The following is a 16,716-nucleotide window of genomic DNA, read 5'->3' as shown; positions in this document are numbered from 1 at the left end:
TATGGTAATATTTTAATATTTATATTTTAATAAATGTTGATACTTACTTCAAGTACGAGAAATATATTTTTATGATGCAGATATATGAATGGTGAGCACTTAGATTTACTGAATTTTAAGGAGTTGAAATGTCTTGAGATGAAAATGAATTCGGGTGTTAGGAAGATACGTTGGAGAAAGGTAATTTATAATAATTTTTAAATGTGATTTAAAATTTTATTTTCCTTGACTATGGTTTGAAAATTTTATTTTCCTTGATTATGGTTTGACACTACATTTGTTTCCATCAAAGTTAGAGGAGCTTCATGTAGCATGTCTTATCTATCTCTTTGAATATATTTTCTTTTGAAAAGAGTTCAAATAGATAAACAAACTTATAATATTATAAATTAATTTAATCAATTCTACATTGTCTGATAGAACTGTTATATAAATTTTGCAGGGCAAATTCATACAAGAATATATTAGATCTCGAAAAATAGAGGTAAAATATATTTTCCTTCTAATGAAAATATTATTTACATTATATTTACTTTATTTTTTTAAAAAGTGTCTAATCATATGAAAAATTAATTTTTTCCCTGAGAAGTTATATTTTAATCTATTTAAAAAGCTCTTTATAAATAAGCTTGCTTTGAATTGTTTAATTAGTAAATTTACCATGGTGAATGATTCAATGGACATTACTATGACTCCTCTAAAGTTAAAAATATTTTGATTTTATAATAGTTTTTAAAAAAAAGAATTTAAAATATATAATTACTAGTTAAATATGGTAATTCAAAATATTATAATCTAACTTTTGTAAATTGCTAGTCTTTTGGTCAATGGAAAAATATTTTATTTCTTAATGTTGTCAAGATCAAACACAATATTGTTTATGTCATGATAGATTCAATTTGATACATCAATAAAATAATTAAAAGAAAGAAATATTTTTATTTTCAAAATTAATTTGTGACATTTCAAAGAAATTACAAAGGTGTGAGGATTATTCTTCTTATCTATTAACTTCTAAGTTCTCTAGAAGTTGAATCATTTAGATGTGCATGGGCATTTCCTAAGATTACTATGAGCTTCTAAAAGCCTTATATTTTTAAATAGTAGTAATGAAGACTAACTCAAACATTTCCCCTTCCTTCTTGCTTATCATTCCTCTCTTGAATTGTTGGGATGACTAAGATTAATTATATTTTTTACCACTCTTCTCACAGTATGCAAAAATTGTCTGTAGTTTCTACTCCTATTTAATAGCCTTTTAGCCTTTTCATATAATTGTTCCATGGTAGTGGGACCATGTACGTCAACCTCTCCACCAATTTGGTTGTTAAGTCCCATCACGATCTTTCTAATTCTAAAGTTCTCATCCTTTTGATACTTGGGTACATATTTGAGAAGTCGGGTGAATTTATCCCAACACTCATTCACAGATGAATCCCCTTGTCGTAGATTCTAGAAACCTATCAATTTCTTATAAAAATAGAGCTGGGACAACCACCTCAGCCTGAAGATGACAAAAAACTGGTCCCATGCTAGGCTCAAGGATGTTGATCCCAACTCTGCCTTTTGTTTCATCGACCAAGTGGATGTTTCACCTCCCAACTCGTAGGCTCCCCAAACTACCTTGGTCGCTTTAGAATAGTTTTATCTTTCCATCTCGATTAACCAGGCCTCTGTAACATCTCCTAAGACTATACCATAAAATTTAAGAGACATCACTTTCTTCATATCTCTAGAAGGTGTTAGGATTAAGGTTCTATCTACCTTGTAAATCCTATGACATGGTTCCAACATCCTTGGAAAGTGTTCTAAGGCACTTAGGATGTATTGGGAAAATAATTTGTAATATTTAATTCTCATTATTGTTTGTAATATACATTCATGAGGGGTGATGGGTTACACTAGTAGTGGTAAAAGTGGGTTGTGAACACAAATATTTTATATTATTTTCCCTACTTATAGATGTCTAGAATAAGATATTTAGTGACTTTAGAAAGTGGAAAAAGAGTGACCTATGGGCTTTCCCAAGTGGGGAGTATGGAAGAGGCAATAGGTGTCTCTTGGTTTCTAGCCATTTATTACATTGTCTATCTTGCAAGTATAGGTGTCTATGTTGGAGGTAAGGTATTGGAAGATGAATCGATGTCTTTTCGAGTTCCGCAGAGGCATTTCAAGGGTTGTGGTCATGAGTAATGAAGAGCCTTCTTTCAAAACCTTTATTGGTGGTTTTGGAGCTCTTGCCATTCTATACATTTAGCCTTTGAGTGTAGATTTGTGATGCAACAGAATGTGGAACAGTTGAATGTAATTTTTCTACAAGAATGAAGGATGAATGGGTGGTATAAGAAGGTTGTTCACATGTCAATAGGTGTTTCTACGGTGGAGTCAAATAGGAGAATAGAAGTAATTGTATTGTAAGCATATTTATTGTTGTTAATACAAGTTTGTCCTCTCTTCTTTCAAATATAGGTGTCCATGTTGGAGGGAAGGTATTGGAAGCTAAACTGATATCTTTTCGAGTTTCATGGAGGCATTCCAAGGGTTGTGGTCCTGAGTAATGAAGAGTCTTCTTTGGGAAAATTTGATGGTGGTTTTGGAGCTCTTGTCATTATGTAAATTAAGCCTTTGGATGTAGATTTTATGTGTAACAAAACATGAGGAATAGTTAAATGTAGCTTTCTCTGCAGAAATGAAGGTCGGATGTGAGGCATAACAAGGTTGTTCAAATGTACATAGGTGCTGCTATGGTGGAGGCAAATAAGTGAATGGAAGTGATTGTATTGGAAGCACTTTTATTATTGTTAATACAAGTTTGTCCTCTTTTCTTGGTGGAGTTTTTTCCTGCAAGGGTTTCTCCATTTAAATTTTATGTTATGTGTGGATGTTATGTCGCTGATTTATGCGTTATTGCTGCTACCTTATGTTGATGTTCATCATCTTTTCTTTCTATTATAAGTTCACATAAGATATGTTTATTAAACATGGTCAACAGGTTAATTTTTGACATCATATTGAAGAAGAATCTAATCATGGGTTTTTCAAAATTAAGGCAACTTAGTTTTTAGATTTTCATATGAGTTTAGGTTTTCATGTTGCTCCTATAGAAGCCTTGAATATCATCCTTCAATTAGTTTATAGCATAGAAATTAATTTTCACAATCTTTGGTAATGAACCTGCTTATTTCTTAACATTTGGTATTAGAGTTGGGTGTTCCTCCATTTTTGGTTTCCTATCTTGGCAAGCTTGTGGGAATCATTTAGAAGGAATTACATGTTGCTGGAAGGCTTTTGGGGCTGCAATGAATTTTTTGTGAGTTAACTCTGTTTTGTAGATTTGTGAGATTGAAAACCATGGATATTATCAATGTGATCTATGCTGGAAATTCAATGCTCATGCTTATGGATCTTCATGGAGTTGCTCATGTTTATGGATCTTAATGGAGTTTGATAATATGTATGTATTCTCTTGTTTGGTGGTCTTGTTCCTTTACCTTGTGGTCATGTGTAGTGAGAAGGTGGTCATGTTGGATTAGTATGGATATCCTAGTCACATGTAGATAGACTAATTGCTTGGACTATGGAATGGAGTGCATATGTTGGGTTCATGGTTTTAGCCTATGGTTACATGAAAAAACTTGAAGATAACCCACTGACCTCTTTGAGAGTTGGAGTTGGAGTTGATATGTTTTCATATGGTTTAAGCTCCTGGAGAACTTTCCTTTCCTTTCTTGGGTTGCAATGATCTCTTATTTTCTATTGTTGGGTTTTGTAGATGTGGTATTTCTATTGTTTAGATGACATGTATAATGTGAATGTTTGGATGTTTGAATGGATTTTAGATTTATAGAGATGGTTTTGTAGGTTTTAAATGATAACTAAAACCTATGGTATGTAGATCTATGGTATAAGTGGATTCAAGGTTTTTGGATAGAGACAATTATAGGTTTGCATACTACTTGGAAGGTTCCTATTGATCTATGGTTACTCCTATGTGTGTTTGTTTGGTAAAACAGGTCTAGTGTTGATTCTAGAGTTTGAGTCTTGGAAATCTACATGTTATGTCTAATTATCTCTATTATGCATGATACTGATGTGAGGTTGAATTTTTTAGTTATTTGGGATTGGAGCATTGATTATGTATTTCTTCTTTGAGATGTTGCATATATGCTGACCTTTTAGATTATTTGATGAGGATTTGGTTTGGTAAGCCGTTGCTGATGATCACCATTATTACATTGAGAAAATGATTATTTGGAGTACTTGATATAATTGATCATTTGAATCTTAGAAATAGATTATGGTGCATGAGAAGCTCCGTTCACTTTAAGTGGAGTTTTAGTAATGATGTTCATGATGCCATGTATTACTCGGTATCACTTTCAGTGGGATCTTTATGTAGTCACATAATGTGTTCTATCTTCTTTGTTTCAAGATTTTAGTGTTGTGGTTGTAGTGTATTGTGAGTCATAAACAATATATGATTAGAAGGTTGATGATCTTTTGCAATGGGTGTTGGTTTCATATGGAGCTCTTAGATTCCACCTTTAGATTGCAGTGAGAGTTTGACATCGTTGGTTCCATTAACAAAGGATGTGTAGTTGTATATTTTTGATTTGGAGATTGTGGTTTGACTCTTTCTTTTGGGATCTCTTGGTTGAGTTATTTGATTGTGTTGGGGCCATGAAGGATCTTCAGTTAGGAGATGGTTGTCATAATGACTGAAGAGCTTGGTTACATGATTTAGTGGGAGGTTTGATAGTGATGTGGATTCATCATTTAATGATGGATGGTTAAGGTGACATCTTGGTGCCATGGACGACTCTTGAGTCTTTGTTGAGGTTATGTTATTTCTCTTTGGTTTAGAGTATTAATCATATTCTTGGAGCTTCATGATTTTGCAGGATCAAATTTGAAGCATGGATTGATTGGTTTATGCTCATCGAGACTAGAGAGAATTGAGTGAGGCTATGAGATCTCATCATTTTGGGATCATGTGTTGAGATAGTGACTCTTTGATGAGGATTTTAGTAGAAAGATCAAGGAGCCTACACCTGGTTATGGATGTGAATACATTATGGACTTGAAAAGAAGAGTGACATTTATTATAAGCTTTATTGCTTGGTTTTGTGAGCACATGACAATCTTATTTTCAACTCTTGGTCTACTTGGTAGTGAATGATCTGAGAGGTATTGCCTACCTGGTTATTAGATGCATTCTTTATTTTATATCTTATTTTCTCATGTGAATAAGTCTTGAATATAGAAGTCCCGAGGACTTGTTGAGAAGAAGATGCATGGTTTTATGAATTTTTGTTGTTCTTATCATTGGTCTTAAGCTATGGATATAGTTTTGAGGAATTATTTGGAGAGGTATAGGAAATGGTTTGCAACTTTGGGCATAATTCCCTTTGTTGTAGAAATATATAGTTTATTTGATCTACCTTTTGCATGAGAGGTTTACATCTTATTGGTGCCATGTATTTGATTGAATGTTAGATGTTGATACCCTTTTAGTATGGGAATGGTGAAGGAGATCTTACATTACATAGTTTGGTACATGTTAGTGTAAGGGAAGGATATGGTTTGATTTGTAGGTTCTCTCTTCATTCTTGTTTTTCTTCCTAGATGTATGTATGCACATGGTTGAGTGTGAAGAACTTTGGAGAGCTATGGAGACTGATAGTGAGAGAGCTATTGCACCTTTTTTTAGTTGCGGGATCTATAGATAATGTATGTTTCGTTGACACAATGTGATAGAAGAGTTAGCCACATATTCTATGTGAAGTACTATAGATAGACTGTGTATGCTTTGATCTTTTTCAGATTTGACATTGCTCATGTAGTGGGAGTTTCTTGATATATGTTTGTTTATCCTGTGTGATATCTTGGTTTGCTGAATACTGATCTGATAATGAGTTTGCATGTTTAATTGGATTTGGATCTATGAGTTGTACAATTTTTAGGTATGTACAACCCATTGATTGTAGTGGGATGAGTTGAATGTGGACTGTCTATATCCACAAGATTATTTTAGTCGTGATGTAGACTTTTTTAGTTGGCCTTTTTCTGTGGTTATTTTTGCATTGGTATGTTTGTTTGAGATAGAAGGTTGGATATGCAAAGACTTGATTGTAGGTTTAAAGTTCATATATTTACAACATGAAGTTAAATCTATGTTGGACCTCGGTTTAAGGTATGGTTAGCTTGGATGAATTGCAATTTGTTATGGTTGCTATTCTAGGTGGTATGAGTAAGGTAGTTACTCAGATCCATTGTTATCATTTGAATTTGATGCTTATTCATGTAGGTTTTAGTGACAGTTGACATGGTTCACCTTGTCATGTTCCTTTTACTTCCATATGTGGCATGTTGGAGGATATGATGAGTTTGATGCTTGATGGTGGTTGTCATGGCTGCTTTTGCAGGTGTCTTGTTAGAGAACTAGAACCATGGTGAAGATTTGGATGGTACATGGATGGCTAAGGGATGATTTTCCATTGTTTGTTGTTCTTGTGGGTGTATTTACAATGCATGATGTCAAGTGGGAGAATGTTAGGGTTAAGGTTCCATCTACCGTGTAAATCCTATGACATGGTTCTAACATTCTTGGAAAGTATCTTAAGGAACTTAGGATGTATTGGGAGAATATTTAACTCTCACAATGTTTGTAATACATTCATAACAGGTGATGGGTTACACTAGCAACGGTAAAAGTGGGTTGTGAACACAAATATTTAATATTCTTTTCCCCACTTATGGATTCCTAGAATAATATATATAATGACTTAAGAAAGTGGAAAAAGAGTGACATATGGGCTTCCCCAAGAGAGAAGTATAGAAGAGGTAGGACTTCAACAATGGTTAATTAACTAGTTATGACACCATGACTTAGGGATGAAATGTCCTTGGTAGCCATCTAATTCACTAGTGAAGCTCATTTATCGATCAACCTAAGGACGTGTAACTTGAAATGGGTAAGCATTGTGTGTGTGCACTAGGAGCTACTTGGACTCTATGAATGTAGGCTACCTCAATGAAATGTGCAAAAACAAGTATTGCAAAATAAATACAACCTAACAATCCTTTAAGCATATTCTAATGATTGAGACATACTGGAAAATGTGACTCAACAAAGGAGTTTCAGTAAGCAGAAAGGAACTACTCTGTTCTACCTTGGTTGCAGGAATAGTGACAAAATGGGATTTTTGTGGCTGCAAGAATAGTCAACAACTGGAACTGCAACTATGAATTGAATGAAATCTATCTAATAATTGGACAGATGGAAACCTCACCAAGTGGGGCCCCTTGGAAGAGTATTCCCAAACTCTAACTAAACTAAGATACTCAGAATATCATGTTATCCATCACTTTATTGAGACAAATGACAGTATTTGTAGATAAACATCCCTTATTTAGATACTAATATTTTTCAGCAGAATGCAAGATTACATATTTCATTCTCTCCTCCCTTGAAAAGGAGGAGTGATGAATTTATAGAAAACGGAACTATAATTGATCCTAACTACTTGGTTGCTCAACACTGACTAACTAGGAGGATGACAATTTATTAAAAACATGAAACATGGAAACAGGAAGGTTGAGTTCTAATAGGACTCTTGCTTATTACAACAAATCCAACGCAAATTTCTCCTTTATTTACTGCAGTAGATGACATCCAAAACAAATGCATAATATGGAACAAGCAACTTTCTTCTAATAGAACTAGGAGTCTCCATAATTTGGGCGTATAGTTGAGGAGTTGACTACTTCAAAGTCTTCTACATAAATACTTGATAGTGTCGAAGTTATTCATCTTCTTAGACTCGGTCTGCTTCTTAATGGAGGCCTCCACAAAGGTTAACATGCAAGAATTCTTGTCTACCTAGCATTACTCAAATTATCATTATTCATGCCATTCATACAATCATTAACATAATCATATAGCATTCATTAATAGGTTTAAATATTATAGGATTAAAACAGGTTTAAGTTGAAAACAGACTTAAAACATAAGGTATAATGTCTTATAGAAATAGGGAAAGCAATCTTATGAGCATAAAAGCTTAAATAAAAAGGATTAAAAATGAGGCTCATTAGAAGAGGCAACAAGTGTCTCTTGGTTTCTGATCATTTATTACATTTAATGTAATGTTTATCTTGCAAGTATAGGTGTGCATATTGGAGGGAAGATAATGGAAGCTAAACCGATGTATTTTTGAGTTTTTTGGAGGCATCCAAAGGGTTGTGATTGTGAGTAATGAAGAGTCTTCTTTGGGAACCTTTATTGGTAGTTTTGGAGCTCTTTCCATTCTATAAATTCGCCATTTGGGTGTAGATTTTTTGTTTAATAGAATAGGGAATAGTTGAATTTAGTTTTCTCTACAGGAATGAAGGTTGGATGGGAGGCATAAGGATGTTGTTCACATGTACATAGGTTTTGGTATGTTGGAGGTAAAGAGGATAATGGAAGTGACTGTATTGTAAGCACTTTTATTATTGTTAATACAATCTTGTCTTCTCTTCTTGGTTGATTTTTTTCTTTGAAGGTTTTCTTCACATAAATCTTGTGTTATGTGTGGATGTTAAGTTGGTGATTTATGCCTTATTGCTATTATCTTATGTTGATGTTAGTCATTATTTGTTGATGTTATAAGTTCACACATAGTTGAACTACTCACCAAAAGAGAAAACTCACCAAGGCCCAAAAAACACAGTGAAAACTCTACGAACAATTGGCAAAAAACTCAGCAACTTAAGAAATTGCTTAAATTTAATTAGAAATGCATACATTTTTTGCAAAATTCAATGAGAAGATGCATCTAATGAGTCAATAAATGAGTAAACAAAAGAAACAAACTGAGGCTAGATATATTTGATTTTGATGCAAATTGGGTACAAAATGGCATCCTCTTATGGAATGCTAATGGCTAATAGACTGAGACAAAATGGAATAGGAAATTGTTTTTGTAAAACAAAAATTAAATACTACATCAAAACATTTTACATCTTTCTCTTCCCAACTCTATTGAAAACTAAGGGAGAGGTAAAACTAGAGGGTCTAGTCCTAGGAGTTCAATGTGGCTCCTACACCTAGCCAAAATGAGGTTGAGGGTAGTACCCCTCATGGGGGTCTGAAGGTGAGAGAGAGAGAGGGGTAGAGAGATAGGTCTAGGTCTTGGGGAAGAGAGGAGAGAGTGAGATAGCGAGTGGTAGAGAGAGGTGGTAGAGAGAGGTGGTAGATGAAGAGTGATAGGGAGATAGATAGGTCTAAAATTTGAGGTAGATAAAGTGAGTGAGAATGAGAGAGCAAGTAGGAGCTTACTGAAAATTGAAATTTGATTGTTTGAAAAATTAAAATATCTTCTACAACCTAGAATTTGCATTGTAACGTCTAGAAATTTGAAACAACTCTCAATCATGTTGCCAATATATACGTGAAATATAACTTAGAGTATAAGAAAGGAAAATGACATATTGAATACACTTAAATGTTATATTTCATGTATATATTCTGATGAAGAAAGAGATTGAATTGAAAAAATAATTAGATATTTTTTTGACATATTTGGGCCTCTTTTTTTATGCAACCAAATTTTTCCCAAAAGTTCTGCAATTTTTTAATGCGAATTAAGGGCGTAATTACTCGTCGAGCAAAAAAACTCGCTAGTTTTTCAAAACTCGTAGAGTATTCCATCTATGGGTTCACATAAGATAGGTTTATTAACCATGGTTAACAGGTTGATTTTTGGCATCATAAAGAAGAAGGATTTAATCATGGGTTTTCAAAAATTAAAGTAACTTAATTTTTAAGATTTGCACATGTGTTACAGATTTTCATGTTGCTTCTTGTAATGGTAAAAAATATTATTAGGGTTTTACCCAAAATGTAGTAAAAACCATTAACATTTTTGTTTAGGGACATTATACTAAAGAGGGGCGAATCCAATAGATCTAGCCTTAATCCAACTAAAGAAGGGCTAAGAAGGGTTCCATTTTAAGTTCAATTATAAAAATGCTGAAATTAGGGTAAATGTGCTAAAATTGAAGCATTTATGCTTAAATAATGAGCTATAGTTATGTAACAGAGCCAAAAAATTGGATCTGAGTAATATGTGAGTGTTTAGATCTTTTCCCTAAAGGTCATCCTAAATTGCCGGGACCAAAATGCCCGTCACTCTTGTCCTCCAAACTTTTTGCCGACTAAAGTGGAACCTGTTCGTTTCTGTGAATAATGTAGATTCTAAAAATTATAGCTCCATACCTGTTTCTGCACACATTATAGAAGGAAAAATGGTTGGGAATAGGGGTTTGCCTTAGGTCAAACCCTAATGTTGGAATTAACCATGAAATAGAATTGAAATGTAATTGAATTGCTGCAATGGAAGTGATTTCCTTTTGAGGGAAATGTTGAAAATGCATGAAACACTAATGATATACCTTTTTATGAATTTTTGTTTGTCTTCACAAGGAATTAGTGTTTCATGTAGTCTTCATAAAACATAGAACATGAATGTCATCTCAATGCTTGAATCTTGACTTATCTTCTGCTCTAATGCTTGAAAGAAGACTGATTGCTTGCTCACTTGAGTTTGAATTCTTGATTGCTTGAATTTTGATTCATCCGATGATTGTTAGGAGTGTATATCAAAATGAGAGGGATAGACCTGCTTTTAAAAATTCTTGGTCGAAAAAATTAATTTTTTGACATGAGCCGACCGAGATTAGGTTTCCCACTCATTTCAAATTACCAATAAGAGGCCCCAAAATGGGCTCTGATTGGGAAGACCATAGCGAGGGAGCTTGGGTCCCTGAGGACCAGGGCGCTAGCGCTCTAGTCTTGACCAATCAGGGACTCAACAAATCGGGGGAGAAAGTTTAGGTTTTGAAAAAAATGAGTTTAGTACATGGTATGAGTAGAATCAGGGCTCTAATCAGTCCTTGGGGGACAAACAGCAAAATGAGGGCCCAAATAGCGACAAAATTGTAAGGGAGTACAACTTAGGATGCTACACTTCTATGGATGCCTGTAATCTCATCCTTAGATTAGTTTATCAGATAAAGATTTATTTTCACAATGTTTTGTATTGAACCTGTTTATTTCCCAACAAAAAATTCTAATCTAAGTTGTTTTTTATTTCATTACATGCCCTAGTATTTGATTGGTTTTCCCTATGCTCACACGAGATACTTTGTTCACATCTATTATCATCCCCTCTTGAATTTCTTCTTCGTTAAACCTAGATCTACTACGACCCCTCACTTCTTCTTCCAATTGTTCTAATCCATCCTTAGTTTCATTAAGTATGGTTAGTATCTCATCCTTCTTAGCCATAGGGTTTTTTGTGTTAAAAACAAAAAAATATAGAGAGGGGTGAATCAGTATTCTCTTAAATTTTAAAACCTTTAGCACAATTAAACTCAATATCCTTAAACAGATCAACAAGAATGAAAGATAAAGCAATGAACACCAATGCATAAGAGAACACTAGATTTATATGGAAAATCCAATAAGGGAAAAACCACGGTGAGAGATATCTCACAATATATGAATAAGAATTACAATTTGTTTTAAGGTTTGTTGTCTAAGAAAGAACATTGTTCTTTGAAGGACTTGCTAAAGAAGTTCAGTACCTCAAAGAAAAATACAAAGAACCCGTGGAAGAGATTCACTATCTTAGAGTAGGATACATGAAAATGTGAATTACAATGAATAAGCCTTTAGCTCACAGCCTCTAGCAGTCCTCTTACACAATATATGAATAAGAATTACAATTTGTTTTAAGGTTTGCTGTCTAAGAAAGCACATTGTTCCTTGAAGGACTTGCTAACAAAGTTCAGTACCTCAAAGAAAAATAAAAAGGACCCGTGGAAGAGATTCACTATCTTAGAGCAGGATACATGAAAATGTGAATTACAATGAATAAGCCTTTAGCTCACAGCCTCTAGCAGTCCTCTTAGAAAGTAGGTGCTCTTAACATGCTGCCTCAAGCAACCATCCAACATTTCAGCTCCAAAAATTCCACCACACAATATTATTGCCTCAATTAATGCACACACTCTACTCACTACCAAGTAACTTGATCTTCTATATATCCTTCACAAGCTGAGGAAACATCAAATTAGGCTGGCTAGAACAGTAGACAAATAATGACCCGAGACAGAGTGGACGTAAAACAACTTATTACATCTTTCCATGCATTCCCAAACATCACTGATGCATATTTTCTCAAGTTAGCAATAGGGTAATGTGTAGATTGAAAGGTCATCACTTAACCAGTCGGCCCAAAAACATCATCCAATTGAATTTACACAATGTGACTCAAATTAAGATATAGCAGTGCCCGAACACAACTCAACACATTCTCCAACGGTGGCACAAACTACTAAATGCATAGCATGAGAGAGAGAGAATAACCTATATTTGCTAGGTAACCACAAAACACCCTAAAAACTAACTCCAAACAAAAAAGTGGCACCAAAAAGATTAAACACTATCATACATAACACAAAGCCTTTCTATAAACACTCAACAAAATTCCCATATACGTCTTTCACATTGTCATGCCAAGACAAGTTGGCACAACCAAAAAGATACTAAATTCTTTACTCGGGAGGCCATCAAACACAAGTTCATGAGATAGAAGATTACCAAACATACTTGTGATGTAATACATCACCTAAAATCTGAACAAAGTTATTGTACAAACAATATCAACATGTCCAGCAAGCCGTAGGAGCTGAAACATCAATGCAGAGAATTAATGAGTAATTTTTGTAGTCTCGACCAACAATGATCTTGCCAAGATATTGCACTTACACACTTCACCAACTTGCAAAGACCATAGCTTCAAATGCAAAGTATTCTTCCAAATAGTCTTCATAACACTTCCCTGCACTTATACACTTCACCAACCTGTAAAGACCACAACATCCTTGTAGCACCATAAATAATAGAGATAGAACAACTTGTAGCATGCACAAAATCATCAAAATCATATCCACTTCATCGCCATGCTTCTAATCCTCATCTTAATATGATATTAACATGATAACGTCGTTGTTGACAACAACAAGGCATGAACTTCAACCATCATTGTTTCTCAACATAACACATCATCATTATCATCATCAACATGCAAGCACCAATGACACCACAACATATTGAGTATAGACCTCAACACCAAGTTGATGGTCAACATCCAATCATGAACTTCATTATAGCTTCAACAATGATATCTCAACACACATCAATGACAACACAACGTTGACAACACTCACTTATAATCTACACTCTTTCCTTACTAATTATCTGCACTCGCTCCTTACAAATTATATGCACTATCTCCCCCTTTGACATCAAGGACAAAGGGTAAACTTCTCCATAACCTATTAGCACTATCTCCCATACATTCTTCCCCTAGCTGCAGCAACCAACAAATTACCTACTCCCCCTGAGAGGTAGCCCCCATCAATCTAGGAGAAAAATCATATATTTTGAATCTCTCCCTCCTTGATAGATGGATCATCTTATACATCTAGTTAGTGGAAGGATAGGCAATAACCACTAGGTTCTCCCTAAGATGCCCAAATGTATCTTTTGAAAGTACCTTTGTCAAAATGTTTGCAATCTGATCCTTTGTAGGAACATATTCCAATTTGACTTCTTGCTTGTAACCTTCTATCTCAAAAAGTGATACTGAATGGAGGTTTGTTTGATCCTTGAATGCATCATTGTATTCTTTTGAAATATTTCTAGCACTTTTATTATCGCACAAAATAGGAATAGGCTCATCATTTACTACTTCGATACCCTTCAATGTTTGCTTCATCTAGAGCACTTTGGTGCAACATGATTTTGCATCAATATACTTAGATTCTCAGCTTCCGCTGTTGACAAGGACACCAAGCCCTATTTCTTACTCAACCAAGAGACCAATCTATTTCCCAAGAGCTACCACTTGTACTCGTCCTGTCATCTACATAAACAACCTAATCAATATCAGTATAGGCATTCAAAGAGAAGTCATCATCTCTTTTATACCATAAACCATAGTCTGGAGTGTCCTTGATGTATCTGAATATCCTTTTGACAACCCTCTCACGTGTTTATTTAGGATTGGCTTGATATCTTGAAAGTAAATATATTGCATGCATAATATTAGTTCTAGAAGTAGTCAAGTAAAGTAGTCCACCAATCATGGACCTATAAAGAGTCTAATCAACTTTAGGTGACTCATCATCCTTACTCAATTGACAACTAGTAGTCATGAGAGTACTCACTAGTTTAGAATTTGACATACTAAAATTCTTCAACATCTCTTTAACATACTTAGCATGAAAAATAAAGATATCATCATCTAACTAAGCAATTTGAAGTCTAAGGAAAAAAGATAACTCTACAATCATAGACATCTCAAATTGCTTTTGCATCTCTTTAGCAAACATCTTACACATATGATCATATCCACCAAACATGATCTCTTCAACATATAGAACTATCAAAAACTTTTCTTCCTCAACCTAAATATAAATAATGCTATCCACGGTACCTTTCTTGTATATCAAGCCCTAGGAGCTTGTTTGAGAGCATATAAAGCCTTTTTGAGTCTGCAAACCATGTTCAGATCCTCTGATAACTGAAACCCTTCAAGATCATCTATGTAGAATTATTCTTCTAAATCACTATTATAGAAAGATGACTTGACATTCATCTGATAAAATTTGAAGTTCTTGTGAGCTGCAAAGGCAAGAAACATTCACCAAACCGTTGCAGAAAACACATAAATGTAGAGCATTTCCTAGATTGTTCTCCCATTGAACCAAGCTATCTGCATATTGCAGTTACTAGAACCATCTGCTACAACTCGAGTGTCCTAAATAGAGAAAGATATATAGTTCCCAACACATACAAGGTATTTTGCAAACTCAAAGTCCATATCTTCAACTATAGAGAAATATAGAGCATTCTCTGAGATAGTCAACAATATAACTTCTTGCATTCTTATTCTTTCAATAATATGCAGAGACCACAAAATATTTGTAACATCAATTCCTTACATGGTAACAAGAAGAGTGATCAATCAATTGTTTACAACATTGTCAACATCATATCCAACTCATTTTAATACTTCTGTAAGAATTTGTTGAAAATAGCCAAGATCTAGAGCACAAACAATAGAACAAATAAGAGAGAATAATTTGACAAGAACAAACAATATTCTCATCAATATGCAAATATGATCAATTGGATTAACCAATACAAAGAATGAGAGCCTGCTTATAAAGGCAAGGCCATATGGATATGTGAGTACACGAACATGACATGTGGCCCAATGAGAAACAAGGGTAGGTGAGGGTAGGTAGTAGAAATAATAAAATATTCCATGAGAGGTGGATCACCCATCGAAGGTTGAATGTAATAACAAGATAAGACAACCAAAAGGTGGAAATTCTCCTATATACATCATCCCTATGTGTAAACTTCCTTAAGTGTCTCATATCCAAACTAAGATAAAATGCATTAGCCTTAGTCAACTTAAGTAAAGTGTAATTATGAGACCTAATTTATACCAACAACTTCTAATCCTCATGTTAATATTTTTTATCCTCATCTTAATATGTCGTCATGATACACATTACCACTTTAGTATGCAAGGCACGATATCCAACCAATAATTTCAATATCATTACTGTACATTGTCAACATACAAGTGCAACCATCAAAGAAATCACACCATACTGAGGGTTGACATGAATGACAATATGCTACGCGGACAACATGTCTGCAATAATTTTCTGCAATAATATTTTGCTATGAGGTTATCCTCATACACCTGTGTTTCATCTCTTTAAATTTCATTATAACTAACTTCATCTTTCTGAAGACGTTTTGTCGTCTACATAATGTATACACAACTTTGTTAGATTTCAGACTCTGTTGTTTCAATATAAATATGTAGCTCTACATAAACTCTATCTATCTCATATGTTCTTGATTTAATATACCATAAGTATTCAAATATTGTAATATTTGATGGTTAGTATGCAACAAAAATTCTTTTGCCAACAAATAATGTCTCCACTTCATCAAGGATTGAATTACGACATCAAGTTCTTGATCGTAGAGTATCTCTTTCTTGGATCATTCAAATACTTACTAAAATATACTGTTGATCTTCCTTATTGACTCAATACCACCCTTATTACGCAATGTTGACTTTTTTGTGCTCCAGATATCCACTTGATGTACTTCCAATCTCCCATAATTATATTTGTCGTCGGTGTGTAAATAGCTTTGTAACTCCCAACTAAATTCATGTAGAAACTTGTCAATCCATGAAAAGATCTTAGTTCTCCAATTCTTGTTGGTGTTGGGAACTCTTCAATTATCTTTTCTTTTTTGAGATCTATCTTCAATCCCTTGAAAGAAATAATAAATTCTAAATAGAAAAATTCTATCTTTTTGAAACTACTCTTGTTGTTTATTAGCAACTTCTCTCAACTTTTGAAATACTTATCTGATATGCCACAAGTGTTCCTTTTTTGTTCTACTGAAAATTTGAATATCATTGGTGTAGTCACCAATTAGGAGGGACCTCAAAGAGATCAATCTGGACCAGGCAACAAGAGTAAACACAATGGAAACATGAGGATATGATGGAGGCAATGTAGAATTGAATGAATTAGATCATGAAAAAATGATTACAAATAACCGGT

General features: G+C 34.1%; 1 protein-coding gene across 2 annotated transcripts in view; it reads left to right on the top strand.

Annotated features, from left to right (window-relative positions):
• The window catches only part of LOC131078477 (agamous-like MADS-box protein MADS1), a 63,695-nt gene that overhangs the window by 143 nt on the left and 46,836 nt on the right, over positions 1-16,716 (top strand). The window contains exons 2-4 of one of the 2 annotated variants that reach the window (XM_059220239.1): positions 81-180; positions 443-484; positions 3,203-3,334. In XM_059220239.1, the coding sequence (XP_059076222.1) occupies positions 81-180; positions 443-484; positions 3,203-3,319 (259 nt within the window). In that variant the 3' untranslated portion in view covers positions 3,320-3,334. Of the gene's footprint in view, positions 1-80; positions 181-442; positions 485-3,202; positions 3,335-16,716 lie in introns of those variants that run through there. The other variant, XM_059220238.1, reaches the window with a different exon arrangement.

This window comes from Cryptomeria japonica, chromosome 5, assembly GCF_030272615.1.
Source record: "Cryptomeria japonica chromosome 5, Sugi_1.0, whole genome shotgun sequence".
Lineage (NCBI taxonomy): Eukaryota > Viridiplantae > Streptophyta > Pinopsida > Cupressales > Cupressaceae > Cryptomeria > Cryptomeria japonica.
The sequence above is the reverse complement of the archived record's forward strand: the minus strand, read 5'-3'. Positions and strand labels throughout refer to the sequence as shown.